This window comes from Anolis carolinensis, chromosome 6 (genome assembly GCF_035594765.1).
Source record: "Anolis carolinensis isolate JA03-04 chromosome 6, rAnoCar3.1.pri, whole genome shotgun sequence".
Taxonomy (NCBI): Eukaryota; Metazoa; Chordata; class Lepidosauria; order Squamata; family Dactyloidae; genus Anolis; species Anolis carolinensis.
The window spans coordinates 48,259,849-48,279,768 of NC_085846.1; the positions used below are offsets into that span (position 1 = coordinate 48,259,849).

Consider the following 19,920-nt stretch of genomic DNA (forward strand, 5'->3'; position numbering starts at 1 on the left):
CCCTGAGTCCCCTTTGGGGTGAGAAGGGCGGGATATAAATGTCGCTAATAAATAAATAAATAAATAAATTTCTTATAAATCGCATTACAAATATTTCTATAATAACCATAGGGCGGAGGCCTGCCAGGAGAGCTCTGAGGCGAGCGGGGTGTGTCTGAGGGCCATGGCTACGAACCGACCAGTGCAAATCTTCCTCGCCCAAGATCAATAGCCAGCTTGGAGAACAGTAAGGAGGCCTCCAGCTCTGAGCCCCTTCGGAGGCCCCACCTTCCACGCCAAGGCAGCCTCAGCAGAAAGCCGTTAAGGCAAAGAGAGAGAAAGAGAGAGCGAGAGGCGAGGGCTTATCCTTATCTCTGCACCCTTTACTCCAAAGCAGGCGGAGACCTCGCTCCCTCTGCGCATGCGAGCTGTAGACCCGCGGGAACCCCACGTAAGTATCGTTTCATTTACACGTATCATGTGGAAAATAAACAGAACCGGGCGTTATAATGAAGACCAGCTCTATCCCGGCAGCATGGCGCTGAGAACCGAGTTTCCTTTCCTCCCCAAACCCTTTTCTTTTTGGGTTGTTGTATGTTTTTCGGGCTGTATGGCCATGTTCCAGAAGTATTCTCTCGTGACGTTTCGCCTACATCCTCAGAGGTTGTGAGGTAATTTTTCTTTTTGCTTGAGTTTAGCATTATTTTGCCTCTGTTGGCTGTTTCCTCCTCCACTGCCCTGTAATCCAGCTCAAAACCGATCGTCTGGATTAAGAATGTGGATTGGGGCCTGGGAATGTGTGTGAGGCTTCATCTGCACTGCCACATAAAATCCAGATTCCCTGTTTGGAACTGGGTTATATGGCAGTGTAGACTCATAATCCAGTTCAAAGTAGTTAACCTGGATCATCAGTTTTAATAATCATTATATGGCAATACAGCTGGGGGCCCATCTACACTGCCACACAAAATCCAGATTATCTGCTTTGAACTGGAACATGGCAGTGTAGACTCATAATCCAGTTCAAAGTAGTTAATCTGGATCATCTGCTTTGATTATCATGATTATATGGCAATTCAGCTGGGGCCCCATCTACACTGCCACACAAAATCCAAATTATCTGCTTTGAACTGGATTATAGCAGATGGGGCTCTTTTACTCTGACATGTAATCCAGATTATCAAAACCGATAATCCTATTTATCTGCTTTGAACTTAATTACAGTAGAGTCTCACTTATCCAACACTCACTTATCCAGCGTTCTGGATTATCCAACGCATTTTTGTAGTCAATGATTTCAAAACATCGTGATATTTTGGTGCTAAATTCGTAAATACAGGAATTACTACATAGCATTACTGCGTATTGAACTACTTTTTCTGTCAAATTTGTTGTATAACATGATGTTTTGGTGCTTAATTTGTAAAATCATAACCTAATTTGGTGTTTAATAGGCATTTCCTTAATCCCTCCTTATTATCCAACATATTCACTTATCCAACGTTCTGCTGGCCCGTTTATGTTGGATAAGTGAGACTCTACTGTAGTTAATCTGGATCATCTGCTTTGATAATCATGATTATATGGCAATACAGCCGGGGCCCCATCCACACTGCCACACAAAATCCAGATTATCTGCTTTGAACTGGATTATATGGCAGTGTAGACTCATAATCCAGTTCAAAGTACAGTAGAGTCTCACTTATCCAACATAAACGGGCTGGCAGAACGTTGGATATGCGAATATGTTGGATAACATCATGTTTTACAACAAAATTGACAGAAAAAGCAGTTCAATACACAGCAATGTTATGTAGTAATTACTGTACTTGTGAATTTAGCACCAACACATCACAATGTATTGAAAAGATTGACTACAAACACACTGACTCCAAAAAAGCAGACTGCGTTGGATAATCCAGAACGTTGGATAAGCAAATGTTGGATAACTGAGACTCTACTGTACTTAATCTGGATCATCTGCTTTGATAATCATGATTATATTGCAATACAGCTTGGACCTCCTCCAGATTATCTGCTTTGAACTGGATTATATGGCAGTGTAAACTCATAATCCAGTTCAAAGTAGTTAACCTGGGTCATCTGCTTTGATCATCATGATTATATGGCAATACAGCTGGGGCCCCATCTACACTGCCACACAAAATCCAGATTATCTGCTTTGAACTGGATTATATGGCAGTGTAAACTCATAATCCAATTCAAAGTACAGTAGAGTCTCTCACTTATCCAACATAAACGGGCCGGCAGAACGTTGGATAAGCGAATACGTTGGATAACAAGGAGAGATTAAGGAGAAGCCTATTAAACACCAAATTAGGTTATGATTTTACAAATTAAGCACCAAAACATCATGTTATAAAACAAATTTGGCAGTTCAATAGGCAGTAATGCTACGTAGTAATTACTGTATTTACGAATTTAGCACCAAAATACCACGATGTATTGAAAACATTGACTACAAAAATGCGTTGGATAATCCAGAACGTTGGATAAGTGAATGTTGGATAAGTGAGACTCTACTGTAGTTAATCTGGATCACCTGCTTTGATCATCATGATTATATGGCAATACAGCTGGGGCCCTGTCTACACTGCCACACAAAATCCAGATTATCTGCTTTGAACTGGATTATATGGCAGTGTAGACTCATAATCCAGTTCAGAGTACTTAATCTGGATCACCTGCTTTGATAATCATGATTATATGGCAATACAGCTGGGGCCCCAGCTACACTGCCGCGCAAAATCCAGACTATTTGCTTTGAACTGGATTATATGGCAGTGTAGACTCATAATCCAGTTCAGAGTACTTAATCTGGATCATCTGCTTTGATAATCATGATTATATGGCAATACAGCTGGGGCACCATCTACACTTCCACACAAAATCTAGATTATCTGCTTTGAACTGGATTATAGCAGTTGGGGCTCATCTACATGTAATCCAGATTATCAAATCGAGGAAGGTCAAGGAAGAAATTACAAAATCAAAACTACAGTGAAAACAAAACAAAAAATGGTCACAGAGGGTTCCCGTAACTTTAAAATAGACACTGAAATAGTCAAAAGACTTTCCATAATTAGGCTCAGTCATGAATCCATGAAGACTGTTGTTAATTCTACTATAGAAAACTGAGGCAGAAAGAAAGGACATTATCTGGAAATGCTACTCCCATTTTGTGCTGAGTTCGCAAGACATCCCTTCCCACTGCACAAAAAGAAACAGCTGTGGTCAATTTTAGCATGAGACACACAATTCCTTGAAAATAGTTTCTCTTGTAGTGTTTTACTATGTTTACTGATCTAGATAATTTACTGAGCAGCCTATTGTTAACTGTGGCCACAAGTGGCTACACACACTGCATACCTTGATTTCTTATTACTGATAGCTGCATGTGTGACCTGAATCCATGGGAGGATATTGCTATTGAACATACACCATAAACAATAAGTTCATATGTTACTCTACCATTTTCTTTTTTTAAACAATTTTTATTGAAATAAAAAGAGTTTTCTTTACATAAAAAGTGGGGGAACATTTGGGGTATAGGAAAGTAGGAAAAAAGAGGTTGAAGAAGAAAAGAAAAAAAGAAGAAATAATAATAATATGTTGGTAACTTCCTTTCTTCAGAATAATGGTGCTTAATTTGTACTTCTTGTATTTAGAGGATTTTACCATTTTCTTGAAGTCAGGAGCAAGCGAGCTCCTTCTCTGTGCTGTTTTCCTATTGGAAATTGGGCACAATTTCAAATTTTATCATTTTACCATTTTTCTCCACAGAGAAAAATGGCTTTCTGCATATAACCAATTGCTTAACTAAATTGGTATGCAAAACTGTACAGTGAGAGTGGGCTATTCCATTGCAGAGTTTATCTGGAAGATAAATAATCTCTGACCACAAAGAAGCATTTAGTTAAGAAGAAGAAGGAAAAAAATGGCTTTAGTCCTTATAAGGCATCACCAGGCTACTTTAATACTGTGAATGGGTGGTTGCACTTTTATTGTTCACATTCTGTCTTGTGCAGGCAATGAGCTCAGAGCTGTACCAGGAAATTGCAAACCATTTGTAGCAAAGCAGAAGCAACAACCCTGAGAAGAAGCTGCCTCTGTAGCTAATCATCAAGAACGTGACCATGGGAAAGACGGGTTAGTGAAACAACTTTTTATTATTATTATTATTATTATTATTATTATTATTATTATTATTATTGCTAAAAGCATGATACTTTCTGTAAATCTCGATGGCTCAGCATTATCTGTTCAACAGCATGAGAGGAGTTTCTGTGTAGTAGTGAAACCCAGTAATTCTGTGTATGATTTCTTATTTTACAAAAGGGCTAGTCTTAGATATATCATTTGAACGTCAGTATAAGATAGTAATCTAAAAGACTGTTTTTATTTAAACAACGGTTTCCTGGAAGGATGTGATTAGCGGTATGCAGTGAACAAGCAAGGAAGACTAGCAGACTATTTGGCAAGAATTCAAAGAGTTTTCATGGTATGCTGGGTCTGTGCAGGCAAGGATGGGGAATGGAAGGAAACTTTTCTTGCTTTCACTCTATTCGTACCACTGAACTTGCAAAAATCCTCTTTCTTCTGTATTGCATTGGCTCATAATTGAAATAGCTTCTCATATTTTCATAGTGATGGCGTCTGTGCAGTTAGTATTGCTGTCCTAAAGGCTGCTCAGAAACGAGGCATTCCTGGAAATAATGTTATTCTGAATCAGAATCAAAATTACATGGCAACCATACTCAAGGTGATGAGAAGAGCTCTGTGGAAAAGCTTTATTTTCTGGCAAAACTTCTATAGTTTTATATTGCTCCTTAGCCTTTTGGCCATGTGTTTTTACATCTGTGCAATAAAGAGGAATATAACAGTTGTTATTTTTCATTAGCATTCCAAGGATGCAAAACAAGCACATGCTGGGCATACACAGTTTTTAAAAACATAGAATCCCTGCCAAAAATAAAAGTGGCATCCCTTAAGTCTCATAGCCAGGTAATATTATTCTAGTTTTACACTACTTGGTATGGTTTGATCATGTGAACTGTCTCAGAACTACAGTCACTACTGTTTAGTATTATCAGAAAATAGTTACTGTTTAGTCAATTTATAGACAGCTTGTGTCAGCTGGGAAAAAAGTATAAGTGATCTTTAAGATCTTAATTTGGTGGGACGGTGGCATGCGTTTTTTTTTTAAAGCAGCTAAACTATACAGTTAACTCTTTTGCACAGTGGGCAGGGATGTCTCACGACCTCAGCACAAAAATGGGAGTGGCATTTCTAGTTGGTGTCCTTTTTTTCTGCCTCAGTTTTATAGTAGAATTAACAACAGTCTTCATTTGGATTTATGACTGAGCCTAATTATGGAACTTGTATTATGGCTATATTAATAGACTTTCCCTGAAATCTTATTGGTATTATTCATTAGCATTGTAATCCTTGACTGTAATTAATGCCATCTATTTTCTTTTTTAGATTGTCATTTCCTGAGTAATGTGTAATTATCAGGAAATGTTGTGTAATTATCTAACTGAGAATGTCCTATTCCTGTCCTATTCCTAGCTGGGCTGAGCAGGAGACTCAGAACACAGCATTCTGGGAAATGTAGTTTGGGAAGGGAAGGCCGCCTGTGGCAGAGAATTTAAAAAAGCCCTGCCCTAAACTACATTTCCCAGAGTGTAGTGCTCAGCATAAGAAAGCCTGATGGCAGTAGGCCAACAGATGCAGTAGGCAGCCATTTAGAGTCAGTCTAATAATAAATAAAATTATTGAATCTGCAAAGAGGACTAAAGTAAGCAAGTTATAGTATAAATCTCTGCTAAGTTGAAGTCCTAGGTTAATTGTGTGTCAAGTAGACACACTGTTAGACAGACATTCAAGAGGATTGTTGGCTTTTGGGGGAATAAGTGTTTTTGTCTAAACTTTTAACAATCCTCCAAAATCAGTAGATGTGTGAATCTTTCTGAAACTTCCGGAGATTGATGCCCTTGATATCTTCTGCATTGTATATAAAATTCAAGTAGATAGCTCTTGTATTTGTTTTTTTTAAAAAATGTTTATAAAAATTCAAAAATTCTCCCAAAATTAGTGGATGAGTGTAACTTTCTGAAATGTGGTAAGCGAACAGTGGAAAATGTGGAATACATTTATAGCAAGTTTCATCACGATAGCTCTAAAAATGAGGGAGAAATGAGCCTCTGAAGGTCCCCATTTGCTCAATTACTTAACAACAAAAGTAATAAAAATTGTTACTCTGTTATAGTTACAAAAATGTTAAGGTCTATAATTTCAGAAACACCCTCAAAAACAATTCACCCCCTCCCCAATTTTGTAATGAGTATTAAAACATTTTTATCACATAGCCCTAGTGTTTATACCTTCCATATCTTGTTCTTGCAATGCCTGTCCTCCCTGATTCATATAATAATTATAATTATAATTATATTTCTTACCTGCATCTCCTCATGGCTTGAAGTGGGTTACAACATCACTAAAAGCACATAATCATCTAAAACATTTTATAAAATACACATATTAAAACATTTCTACAAAATACATATTAAAATACACAGAACAAAGATTAAAACACAGGACACAAGTTTAAAATTCATGATTAAAACTGGTTGGATAGGCCTGCCAAAAGGGATAAGTTTTTAGATGAGTTTTAAATTCTGACAGCTCATTTAGCTGTCGGATGTATTCTGGCAGGTCCCTCCACAATCTTTCTGTTGTGTACAGTGTGTAGCTTTGGACTTTCCTTCCACACCTGAACATAGCAGATTGAGTCCAGTTATATGACTAGATACTATGTTGTTTGTGCTTGTCTTCTTTTCAGCTGCTGATTGAGTTCCTTCTGATTTAGAATTTTCTAAGATTTCTTACTTTCTTTTGAATTGTTTTGTTGTAGAGGTTTTTTGTGGTAAAAATCTTCCAAAAGTGGTTAAATGGTATCTGCTTCTGCACAGTACCAATCATATTTAGCAAAAGTGCCACTGCTGTTGTCGTTGAGATCTTCTCCACCAGTGTCACATGCACACATACACTGTGTGTCACTGCTGACTAGCTGCCTGGTCCATTTATTCTGACTTCTTATCAAAATCCTGTTCAAACCTTAGATTTAAAATTTAAAAGTTCTAAATGCCAGTGAAATAACAATCTCCTTTGGGAGAGAATTCCACAAATGCAGCATTGTGTCAGACAAGACTGTGTCCTGTTTACCAACCAGTCATACTTATGATCTTCACCTACAGTCAGGTTACTATGGCACAAGATGGTCTTTTATATATCCTGTATATAAGATGAATAGATAATCATAGGCTATCACTTGTGGCCAAGCATGATTGCCTTCCAAGTGTAAGGTCTTGGCGGTGGGTCTGTAGGTGACTGTAGAGACCTATCCTTGACCTGCATGTTCTTTCAGTGAGGACATTGGCTTCCAGATGAAAGGCGATCCCGACAGGGGTTGGCTTGACACGCCTTCCTCTTGACACGTTTCTCCATTTTATCCTCCATTCGTGTCTCTTTGAAATCCACAGCACTGTCGGTAATTCTGTTATTTATCCACAGCATCTGAACTACTGTAGAGTCTCACTTATCCAATATAAACAGGCCGGCAGAACATTGGATAAGTGAAAATGTTGGATAATAAGGAGAGATTAAGAAAAAAATTATTTATTATTATTTACTTTCTCTGAATTGGATACCATGTGATCTCATAAAAACCTCCTGAAGCAGAGATGGCACTAGATTTCTTTAACTGACTTCAGCTCCATTGAGCACACCTTTCTCAGTCTGGAAGCAAGAAGTAAGAGAGAGTTTCTTGTAATTTCAACTCCTGTAACCATTGAACAAGAAACCTTGACTGGACAGTCAGCTCCATTGTCTAGTCCACAAATGGCCTCTTGTATGTCACTACAGGTTGTTCATAGCCTTTTCTATCCTAAGGGAGGTTTTATGCCTAAAATATTCATAAGAGCCAGTGGGACAGTCTGGAGTCAGTTTACTGTTCAATGACATCTCTAACTGCGCTAGTGAAGATGACATCAGGTGTGCTTTTGAAGAACCCTAGGGAGAACCTTTGTATTTATGCTAAGGCTGCTTTGAGTTGTATACCTTGCCTTCATAGCAAATTTGGGACTGTTTTAAGGAGACAGCAATCTAGCACAAAGGTCAGGATGTACATTTGACTAGATTCACGGAATGGGAAGAGCTGGTCTAGAAACCATAGGAGTCAAAATGACTCATTGTCCTATCCGGGCATCCTCTTTGGCAAAATGGGCTTTAGAAGCTTGGATGCTGTCCACAAGGGTTTTTCATCCAGCTTTCAATTGTTTGAAATGGCTGAACTGAGTGGTCTTGGTGAGTTTGTTCCTGAAGAAATCTTCGGTAAATGGCTGGCCTTAAATTTACTTAATGCTTTCCTGTAAAGCTTGCTTTTTCAAGCAATGTTCACTTTTACTGCTTCCAAGTTTAGTGGAAAGTCCAGCTGTTCCCTTCTCTTCCCCATCGCCCGAGAAAGCTGTCATGCTGAGACTATGAAAGTAAAAAAATACTTGCTTTGTTTGGATGTCTCTAAGGCTCCAGAGGCTACAAAAAGAGGAAGTGAATTAGTCATGCTCATGTTTCTTAGGACTAGGACAGTTGCAATTTTAAGGAATGTTAACACCCCTCGATTGTTGGTCTGATGTTTTGATAGTTACCATGTGTTAGAAGAGTTTCTCCGTGTCTCTGCTGTAGGAGGGATGAAGTGATAATCACTGCTTATCTGAAATATTTGTATGCATGTATATGCCAATGTAACTTTCTTTTTGTACAATTAGGCTGTGTTAATACAATATAGTTTGATGGCAGATCTACAAATCAAGTCTTACATGTGAAAAGTTTAGTAAGAGACAATATATACACAATTAATGACTGTATTTATGGTAATCTAAATGAAAATATATTGTATTTGTGCATTAAATTTAAAGTATTTTATCTAGTTTATATGGATATATTACCATATTAAAACATTTTTCTAAATATATTATAATAAAACATGAGATGTTCTAATATGAAGCTTCAGCTTCATTGACAAGTACAGTTACAAATACAATCAAAGCACTCCGAACAGATGGTCATCCAGTCTCTGCTTAAAAGCCTCCAGAGAAGGAGCTCTACCACATTCCGAGGCAGCATATCCCACTGCCAAATAGAGCTTGCTCTCAGGAAGTTCTTCCTAATGTTCAGATGAAATTTCTTTTTTACATTGCTCTGTGTTTAGTCTTCAGAGCAGCAGAAAACAATCTATCTCCTAAGGTTTGGATCATCCCCCAAATTTTAGGGATTTTTTTCTCTCTCGAAAGGATGTGACATCCTTTCAAATACAGTAGAGTCTCACTTATCCAAGCTAAACGGGCCGGCAGAAGCTTGGATAAGCGAATATCTTGGATAATAAGGAGGAATTAAGGAAAAGCCTATTAAACATCAAATTAGGTTATGATTTTACAAATTAAGCGCCAAAACATCATGTTATACAACAAATTTGACAGAAAAAGTAGTTCAATATGCAGTAATGTTATGTTGTAATTACTGTATTTACGAATTTAGCACCAAAATATCATGATATATTGAAAACATTGACTACAAAAATGGCTTGGATTATCCAGAAGCTTGGATAAGTGAGGCTTGGATAAGTGAGACTCTACTGTAGTTAATATTGTTGTCATGTCTCCTCTTAGCCTTTTTTCTCCAAGTTAATCTTACACAGCTCCCTACACAGTATTATTGTGCATTTGTATAAAATCGCTATCCATTTCTGTTTGTCCCATTTGTATGGCCCCGTTAACCGTTTTTCCGTCCATGGCTTCCAAAACCAGCGCCCATCCGAATGAGCTTTTTCATTCTGCCATCCAAAAGTATGAATACATTTTCCGATTGGCAGCAATGGAAGGTCTGCCCAGGCTCCCCTTTCTCTCAGTTTTAGGGCTAGAAGGGTAAAAATCACCACACATGGAAGGCATCTCTACCACTTTTAGCCCTCCAACTCTGAAAAGGTTTGCATCATCCCCCGAATTTTAGGGATTTTTTTCTTTCTCTAAATCTCCTTAAAAACATTCCCTCTTTCCCCACTGATCCTGCCCTCTAACTAAAGGGCTTAAGATACCACTGATTCTGAGAGGTTTTCCTCTCAATATGCAGAGGAGACCTGAGGTTTTAGACAGGGCTTAAGATACTACTGATTTTGAGACCAGGCATGGCCAGACTCACTTGGGGACACAGGACCCCTGTATCCCACCCAGCCAAAGATTGGTGTTGTGATGTTATTGTTCTATAACAGGTGTGATTCCTAAAAGAAAAAAAAACTGGCACAACAAACAAGGAAGGCAATTAGGAGATGGAGAGGGAAAAAAGTAGTTTTCCCAAGAGCCCTCGCCAGGGTCTACTCAAGGTTTTTTGGTGTAGCTTAGGCAGTCTGACCAGGCATGGCCAGACTCCCTTGAGGATAACACAGGTTGGTAAAATTGATTTTATTAATCAAATCATAAGATGAATATAGGATTTTGCAGTGCCAATTTTGATTCTTTTTTGTCAAAATATCAACATTTTCACACAGTGTTCATATTTTATACTGTTTCAGCTTCTAAACAATTTGCAGATGAAGTCTTGAAAGCTCACAACGACTACAGGAAGAAGCATGGGGTTCCTTCTCTAAAACTCTGCAAAAATTTAAGCAGGGAAGCACAGCAGTGAGTACAGCTATTTCTTTAGTTCTTATCACAGTACTTGGGTTTAATTATCTAGTCCTCATGGATCCATTCCTTCAAATAAAGTTGGTGTCAGGATTTCCAAATCATGATAATGATTGCTTTTTGCTGTAGTAATAATAATAATAATAAATTTATTCTTATATCCCGCCCCATCTCCCCGAGGGGACTCGGGGCGGCTCAACAATAATAATAACAGTGATAAATTACACATTGTAAAATCAAACATGAAAAGCAGTCATACAATCAATACATACATCACATGTTAAAAACAAGGAGATAAAACAGTTCTAGACCGAAATAGAGGGCTTCTGTAGCTTCGTGGCAGAAGTACTCAGCAAGGTATCAATAATCATGGCAGAACACTCTCTAATTAAATTAAATGGGCAGACAAATCAACCCCCAAAAATTAGTCGTCGAAGGCCCTCTGGAAAAGCCAGGTTTTAAGGCTTTTTCGAAAGGCAAGGAGGGTGGGGGCCTGTCTAATCTCCCTCGGGAGTGAGTTCCAGATGTAATACCATTGCCTTTTAGAGGAGGAGTGGCATATAATGACTTTTTAATAAGGTAACTTCTATCAAAATACTTCTGGATAGAGGCCAAAAACATCTGCTTTTAGGACAGTGGTTCTCAACCTATGCGTCCCCAGGTCTTTTGTCTCAGCCAGTTTACCAGCTGTTAGGATTTCTGGGAGTTGAAGGCCAAAACTTCCGGGGACCCACAGGTTGAGAACCACTGTTTTAGGGTAATATGAATAGCTGATGCTCCATTAGAATATACGAGTTATACGAGGGCTATCCAGAAAGTAGATTATGTTTTGGAATTAAAAATGAACGAAGTATAGGAGAAAACATTTACCATATGCAGTTGAAAGCCAGACCCAAATACCATTTCTCAACATAGTCCCCATTGAAATCTAGGCACATCTCATAGCGATAAAAGAGGTTGGAAAGTCCCCCACCAAACTTTGCAGCTTGGCTTGCGTCCTCAACCAGGCTGCGCATGTGCATGCACTCAGCTTTCCCCCACGCTTGTCCTGGATCGCTCTTCTGTTTTGTAAATGCTTGCAAGGAAGATTATGGCAACCATTTTTTGGGACAGGAAAGGTGTGCTTCTTGCAAAACCTTAGAAGAGTGATCCAGGACGAGTACTCAGAGGCACGGACACAAAACTCTGAAGGTTGTGCTGGAGTACATGGACAGACTGTTGGAATATTTGATATTTAGAGTGCAGTGTAACCAGTTCTAAGGAAAAGGATCAGCCAAGGAAAGAACTCTTTCTCTTTATATTCTGGGATTAAGGGAGAGAAAATCAAGCAGAGTTGAAAGGGGGACCAGAGGCAGAGACCATAATTAGGTTGCCCTGTTATAACTGAAATATTTGGCTGAAAGAGTACTGCACAATTCATCCTGAATTTTGTGCCCTTTCTACAAAAATTTTAAAGTGTTTGTCATACCATATTTACTTGAATCCAATGCTCACCTTTTTGGCTAAATTTCAACATCAAAATTGAGGTGCACATTAGATTTGATGGTGTGTTAGAATCACCCGGAGGGACCCAGAGTCCCAGAGGCTGAATGGGGAGGGAGGGGGATCCTCCTGCTTAGCTAGCCCCATTCACAAGGCTTTCGAAACCTCCCTCTCAGTTTTGAAGGCTTCATGAATGAGGCTGCTTGGGAACTGCACGAGGATGACGAATTTGCCAGTCCTGGCCTGATGGAGGGACATGAGCTCCTAACTAGCCTCATTCACTCTGCCTGCATCCCTGACGCACTATGCTTGCACTGTTGAATGCGTTAAATCCTTTTTTATATAATGTGCACCTTCAAAATGGAGATTCTCATTACATTTGATGGTTCATTATACTCGAATAAATGTATTTTGTTTTATGAGTTCTCTGTCTCTACCAGGTAATTTTATATACACATAAAGCTAAATGTTTGCTTATGGTTCTGCAATGAATGTGTTGTTTTGGTTAATCCAAGGTATTCCGAAGCACTTGCTAGTACAAGAATCCTGAAACACAGTCCTGAATCTAGCAAAGGAAAATGTGGAGAAAATCTAGCATGGGCTTCCTATGATCAGTCAGGTAAGAGGAGTTTTTATTACAAGATAGGAAATACATAATGTAGTTATCAATCCCATTTGATGTCCCCTCCCAATATTTATATGTGTATGTATATGTGTGTATATGGATATAGATATAAAATGACCTAGACATTTTTTTTCTCCCAACATTTGTGTTGGTCTCTCTAATCTCTCTCTCTCTGTGTGTGTGTGTGTGTGTGTGTGTATGTTTGTGTATGGGAGACCAACACAAATGTTGGGAGAAAAAATGTCCAGGGCAATACATGTACATGGCATCCAAGCAATGTATTTGGCTGTCACTGTTTATTATGAACAGAATCCCTGAAGTATTTTTTTTTCAACAAGGAAAACATTTACCATATATAGGAAAGTGTAATGTGGTCAAAGGAAAGTGTAATGTGGTCAAATAATTATTTCTCTGGTTTACCTCATTTTGAAAAAGGTTATCACTCGCTGTCTGCAAATGTGTGACACCCTCTCTATTCTAAATGTCAATTCTAGTGTGATTAGAAAGAATTTCTATAACCCAAATGCAACAGTCCTTGAAAAAGACTGTTAGACTAGTAAAGTTTTTTGACAGTCTGTTCTGTCCATTGCAGTCCCACAACATCTCTTTTTTTTTATCATGCAGGGAGTGAAGTAGCTGAAAGATGGTACAATGAAATAAATAATTACAACTTTCAGAACCCAGGATTTTCCTCTGGGACAGGTGAGTATGAGCTACACTGACTTTTGGAAAAATCATATAACAAGCCTGCATAACATACAGTCTGTGGTCTGACTGAAGCCCACAAAGGACTTCCCTGTGCCCCACGGAGGCTTTTAGTGGAAGGTCACTGGAGGTTCGGTGGCTACAAGGAGAATTTAGTCAAGATCGTGTTTGCCTGGACTGTATCATCAGAGGTGGATCTCCTATCTGTAAATGGGGATATCATCCCCTCCTTTGTCCAGCCGATACCTCTGCCTCACCCTGGATTTGTCAGCTGCACATGCTTCCCTGGAAATAAATGGGTTTAAAAGTGTTATGTTTCACTGAAGAGAAGTGAGTGAAAAAGCGTGGTGTTTTCCTGGAAAAAAGTTAGTTAAAAATGCCAGTTTCGTTTGGAAAAATGAGTTTAAAAGCCCGGGGTTTCCCTAGAGAGAAGTGAGTTAAAAATGGGGGGTTTCCTTGCCCTTTTCTCTGAGACAGAGAGTGTGACACAGAATCCCCATGACCAACAAAAAATACTGGAATGGTTTGGGGGAACTGACCGTGATTTATAGCAGTTGTAGGTACTGGGATTTGACCTGCAGTCAAAGAGCATTCTGAACCCCACCAACAATGGACCTGGACCTAACTTGGCACACAGAACCACCATGACCAATTGAACACACTGGAGGCGTTTGGGGGGAACTAACCTTCATTTCTGGGAGTTGTTAGTTCACCTACATCCAAAGACACTGTGACCTCCACTGATGATGAATCTGGACCAAACTTGGCACAGAACCCCCATGACCAACTGAACCTACTGGAGGGGTTTGAAGGGACTGACCCTCCATGGTGGGAACTGTAGTTCATGCTGCAACCAGAGACTACATGGACCCTACCAATGACGCATTTAGAGCAAACTTGCCAAACATTACAAACTTTAACCACTGATGGAGTTTCAGGGGGTTAACTTGGCATGATTTGAGTTGTAGTTCACCTACAACCTTATGCATTTTGTAAAATAAAAAATGACTTTTTCAAATAACCCAGGCAGTTCCGGGTATCCAAGCTAGTAATATAATATTTGACACAAGTGTTTGCAATGGGCAGCTGCAGCCCTTCAAGGTTCCCTGTAGTATTAATGCAGTCCCTTAACATTCCACAGTTGCTAAGCCCCTTTCATACAGTTGTATAAAATCCCTTGGGCCATTGAATCCAACCCCCTTCTGCCTTTGTGCACAAAAGCACAAGCAAAGCAACCCTGACAGATGGCCTCCCAACCTCAATGTTAATAATAATAATAATAATAATAATAATAATAATAATAATAATAATAATAATGTGTTGTCGAAGGCTTTCATGGCCGGGATCACAGGCCCTCCAATAATAATAATAATAATAATAATAATAATAATAATAATAATAATAATAATAATAATAATATACTTTATTGATATTCTGCTCTATCACCATGAGGGGACTCAGAGTGGATTACAGGTACATAATATATAGAGGAAACATTCAATGCCATTATACAATTGACAGAGACAAACAATATATAAACAGAGACAGGCTTCCCTCTTTCATTTCCGGCATCTGGAAGCTGTGCTTGACTCGGCCATGAGGAGGTGCTGTTGTTCCATTCTTCCATGCCGAGGAGCCTGTCGATAGAACCACCGGCATGTTTTTCAGTGTGGACTCAGATAACCCAGTTGTGGGCTATCTGCTTTGATATTCAGAGTTATATGGCTGTGTGGAAGGGCCCTGCATCTCTTCTCCTGGAACTAATAATTTGACATCTCTTTAATTATGCTCAAGATTATTCCCAAACCCTTGCTCAAAACTAATACGTTTGATTTGGGCTTTTTCTTGCAGGACACTTCACAGCAATGGTTTGGAAGAGCACAAAAAAGATGGGAGTTGGAAAAGCAGCAGCAAGTGACGGCTCCACCTTTGTGGTGGCCCGATATGTACCTGCTGGCAATATTGTAAACCCTGGCCAGTATGAACAAAACGTTCTTCCACCAAAGAAATAACTCAGTCACATGACAGAGCAGAGGACTACTTTCAACAACCAAGGAAAGCAAAACTGGGGAATCGATTGCATTAGATTGGGCAGACCTTTAAGTTGAAATGAAGTCAGATGGTATCCTGTGCTTGCAAACAATATTTAGAAGAGAATTGTACAACCTTTTTTTGCCCTGAGGAGTGCATCTGGTTTTGGTTAGGGTGAGGCGTATGCTTCGTCTCCCCAACCCACAGTCTGTAGGGTTACAAAAGTCCCCTCTCTGGAGCTGTAGATTGCTGGAAAGTGATAAGAGGTGCTCATTTCCAATAGCCTTCCATCCATCTCCACTGAGATCACTATTTTTATCCTGATAGAGACAGAAAACTAAGCAATCTCTAAAACATGGGAATATGTTGAGTTTTTTTTTTATTACAGCCAAGTTGATCAGGAGAAAGTGAACAGGGACTTCACAGGGAATGGCCAATGGATTTGTATCACTTTTTACAGAGACGGCAACTTCAAACATGCTTAAGTCAGGAGCAACCCCATCTGCACCATCAAAATGCACTTTTTGTATGGAACCAGTCCTAAGGTACAGAGGAGCTGCTTCAAACAAAATGGGGAATGTGCAAAATTAAAAGTTTATATGAATGTTTTTAGAGCTCTGCATTTCTGCAGGGTACATTTTCAAAATCCATTTGTAACATACTAGTTATACCAAAATGTTGTAATTTTAAGATTATTCTTTTAATCTGTTTAGATGTTCCAACGTTTTAAACTAAGCAGCCAATCACCTTAATTTCTGTGGGACTAACATTTTTTTGCAGTGAAGTCTTAACTTTAACTCTTAGTCTTTAACACTCTTAACCTCTTCCATTGTGTGACATATATTGCACGTGGAAAAATAGTGGTCATTTTACGTAGCACTGTAGAGAACAGTAAGTGGAAATGGCAGTTTTTAATATAATGAACATGTTATGCTGTCATTATGAAACATTTTCCAATTGGAATCTGAATTCAATCTAGGATTCATATAATGTATCAATAATACTTGGCTACATTTTGGTACACAATTATATATTCATTATAGTCACTCAGTGCATGTATGTTAGAGGTTCTCTTTGACCAGAATATTTTCTGTGGGAGTACAGGGAAATAATAGAATATGAATAAAGAATCCAAGTTGCTGAGAGTTTCCACATCAAACCAAATCAAGCATAGCTTTGGTAGTGCCCACAACTCTGGTGAGGCAGTAACAACACATATAACAACATATTTAGGGGACAGTGTAGATCAGTATCCAAGTCTTGTGCAATCTGAATTCTGACTGCTGGGATAGGAAAGAGCACATTGGAAACTTTAGGGCTTGCCTTCCATTACCAGAATGTGGATCAGTCTATGAGCCTTTTAGCCTTTGTGGAAATTAATCCCACAAATTCCACCCCTTCCTAAATAGACCCGGCCCTATACCTTTGTTAATATTCATTCACTGTGTTTCTGAAAACAACATACGAACATTTAAAGCCATCTTAAGTCAGATGCCAATTGCTATAATGACTGGAAACCTCACCAAAACAAATCCATTATTTGTATGAAGTAACATTTTCCCCCATTAACCAGGAATCATAGAAGTCATTAGCAATGCTGAGTATACTTTTTGGAAAGGCATGACCTTTTAGAGACCATAACCATTTAGAAAACCAGAATCTTCATAACCTTTTGGAGAATAATGGCATTCACAACCATTTGAAAATCATAACCCTTTGATCTTCCAGAGAAAAGCCAAAAACTTGTTTGAGTAAAATCTTCAACTCAGTGGTATATAACCACATGTACTTATGCAAAGTGATTTGGTTTTCAGTTGTTAGACTGATAACTTAGTTGTCACTGATCTGTTAGGAACAGAGATTATGCCAATGCACAAAAGCAGCAGAGTTCCAGAAGTGTTATTTTCAGTGTCCAAAAACATCTACTCTTGATTCTATATTATACTCCCAAGAGACAAAAGAAAGTAGACTTCTGGTTTACGCACAGCCTTCATGTATTCAGCATACAGGTACATAACTTGTCAATCCAATTACAGATAGATTTGAAGTAGTTTCTCTGTGCAGATAACACATGACATCTTTCTTATAATCAATAGCAACATGAGTTTGCTTTAACAGTCCATGGTCTCATAGCGTCTCTCTGTGTTCTCTAAAATGGAGTCTGAAGTCTCAAGCATTTCTGTGTTCTAATATGGAGTCTGAGATCTGAGCAGTCCCAGATCTGATCATGTGGTCTGCAGCCCCTCCCACAACCTCAAGAAACATAGAGTAAAGGGAAAGCTGCATACCAAAACATACATATACAGTACAGTAAGCAAGCAAACAATCATTTATAAAAGTGGAGGCTTGAAGAAGGTTGCTATTTCCAACAATACTGACCCTAGACAGAGTGCAGGAGTGGGGAAAAGCTACTGTTTGGCCCAATATTATTTCTAGCCTGGTCCTTGATAGAAGTTCTGCTTTTACATTTTGAAACTAAATGGCTTCATTTTGTACTTTCAGAAATCTGAAATAATATAGTCTGTTTTGATTTCTGGTCTGTTTTATTTTGTTTAAACTTCACAAACAAAAGTGAGAATACTTGCTTATAATCAGGAATTTCAAAATTGAATCTCTGCGACAAGTCTCCACCACTGTTACACAGAGTACATTTTAGCTAAATTAAATGGCATGTGTTTATATTCAAGTAGACCAATGAATGGATCTTACATTAGTAGACCCAGTCACATTTCCATTGATGCAGTTGGTAGGTTGTCATTGGATATAGGTCTTCGTGTTCACTAGTATTGAATACCTATATCTAGGGATTGCAATGTAGTACAGAATATACTAGGGCAATACATATACATACATAGATATAGTGTTGGGGAACATTTAATGTGTGTTTGTGGCTTGCTGTAGCATGTTTCCCATGCCTGTGAAACTGTGATAACTCTTTTAGATGACTAAAACAATGAAGAAACACCCTTGAAAAACAGACCGCATAGAAGAAAGTTCTCCAGCTTCATGAGGCTATCAGTTTCCTCTCAGCCATGGCCATGTCTTGGCCATCATCCGTCTGTATAATTTCTATGCTGAACATATATGCAAAACTGAATTAGACTCCGAGAAAGGAGGTGTGAAAATTGAAAGTAGGAATAGCAAAAATTTAATATATACTTATGACACCATGACTTGGAATGACTGTTGAAGAAAATCAAGGAAGAAAATGTGAATGCAGATTTATAGCTGAACATGAAAAAAACTATAGTAATGATCACAGATTGTTCATATAACATTAAGGTCGACAATGAAGACAGTACAAAGTGTCCTATACCTTGTCCCAGTCTTTAATCACAATCAGCACTGCAGTCAAGAATTTATAAGAAGTCTAGGACTTGGAAGAGTAGCTATGAAAGAAATGGACAACATCCTACAATGTAAAGATATATTTATATATTTACAGTATTTATATTCTGCCCTTCTCACCCCGAAGGGGACCCAGGGCAGATTACATTATATACATATAGGGCAAACATTCAATACCCATATACACATAGAACTGAGACAGAGACAGACAGACGCAGAGGCAATTTAACCTTCTCCTGAGGGGATGTTTGATTCTGGCCACGGGGGAGCAGCTGCTTCATCATCCACTGTGACGGCACTTCCTCATTCCAACGTCGTAAATTAGTTAAATTTGCCTCCCCACTTTATAAGTGGTACCTTATTTCCTACTTGATAGATGCAACTATCTTTTGGGATGCTAGGTCAGCAACAAGCAGGGGCTATTTTTTTTATTTTTAATTGACGGGTGCTCGCCCTGCCACGGGCTGGCCTCGAACTCATGACCTCATGGTCAGAGTGATTTATGCAGCAGGCTGCTCACCAGCCTGCGCCACAGCCCAGCCCCTGAATATCACTGAATACCAAAGTCAGGACTATCCATGCCATAGTGCTATTAATTTTCATGTATAACTGATAGAAAGTGAATCAACTCATTTGAAATGTGATGGAGGAGAAGTCTGCAGATGCCATGGACTGCCACTAAGAGAATGTGTCCTAGAGCAAATCAAGCCTGAGCTCTTACTAGAAGCCAAGACTAAACAGACACTGTTGTACTTTGAAAGTATCACTAGAAGAAGCACTTGGCAAGGCAGAAGGCAGTAGGAAAAAAGGTAGATTGCATTACAGGTGGATAGACTTCATCAAGGAAACTGACCCTGGCTTTGTAAGACCTGAGTTGTGACCTCATCAGATGGCCTACATGGCCCATCCTACACTTCTTGTTCTCCCCTTTCAGGACAGAGCCCATTTCACAACACGTGTACTTCCGGTCAAGCTCCATCAGAAAACGGG

At 38.9% G+C, this 19,920-nt stretch overlaps 2 protein-coding genes across 6 annotated transcripts in view; one reads left to right on the forward strand and one right to left on the reverse strand.

The window, feature by feature from the left end:
- Window positions 1–294, reverse strand: part of LOC103279179 (zona pellucida-binding protein 2) — a 44,917-nt gene extending 44,623 nt beyond the window's left edge. For 2 of the 4 annotated variants that reach the window (XM_062957893.1, XM_008112973.3), the window contains exon 1: window positions 107–246. The gene's annotated coding sequence lies outside the window, so the exon portion shown is untranslated. Of the gene's footprint in view, window positions 1–88 lie in introns of all 4 variants that reach the window. The other 2 variants (XM_008112969.3, XM_008112974.3) reach the window with 2 other exon arrangements.
- glipr2 (GLI pathogenesis related 2) lies at window positions 291–16,720 on the forward strand. Of its 2 annotated transcripts, none has more exons than XM_003222239.4 (6): window positions 291–430; window positions 4,029–4,149; window positions 10,628–10,736; window positions 12,737–12,840; window positions 13,471–13,548; window positions 15,403–16,720. In XM_003222239.4, the coding sequence occupies exons 2-6, from the start codon at window positions 4,137–4,139 to the stop codon at window positions 15,561–15,563; spliced, it is 465 nt and encodes a 154-aa protein (XP_003222287.1). In that variant the 5' UTR covers window positions 291–430; window positions 4,029–4,136; the 3' UTR covers window positions 15,564–16,720. The 2 variants fall into 2 exon arrangements, with proteins under 2 accessions (XP_003222287.1, XP_008111182.1); XM_008112975.3 differs by lacking the exon at window positions 291–430 and adding an exon at window positions 444–650.
- Window positions 16,721–19,920: the final 3,200 nt, after the last annotated feature.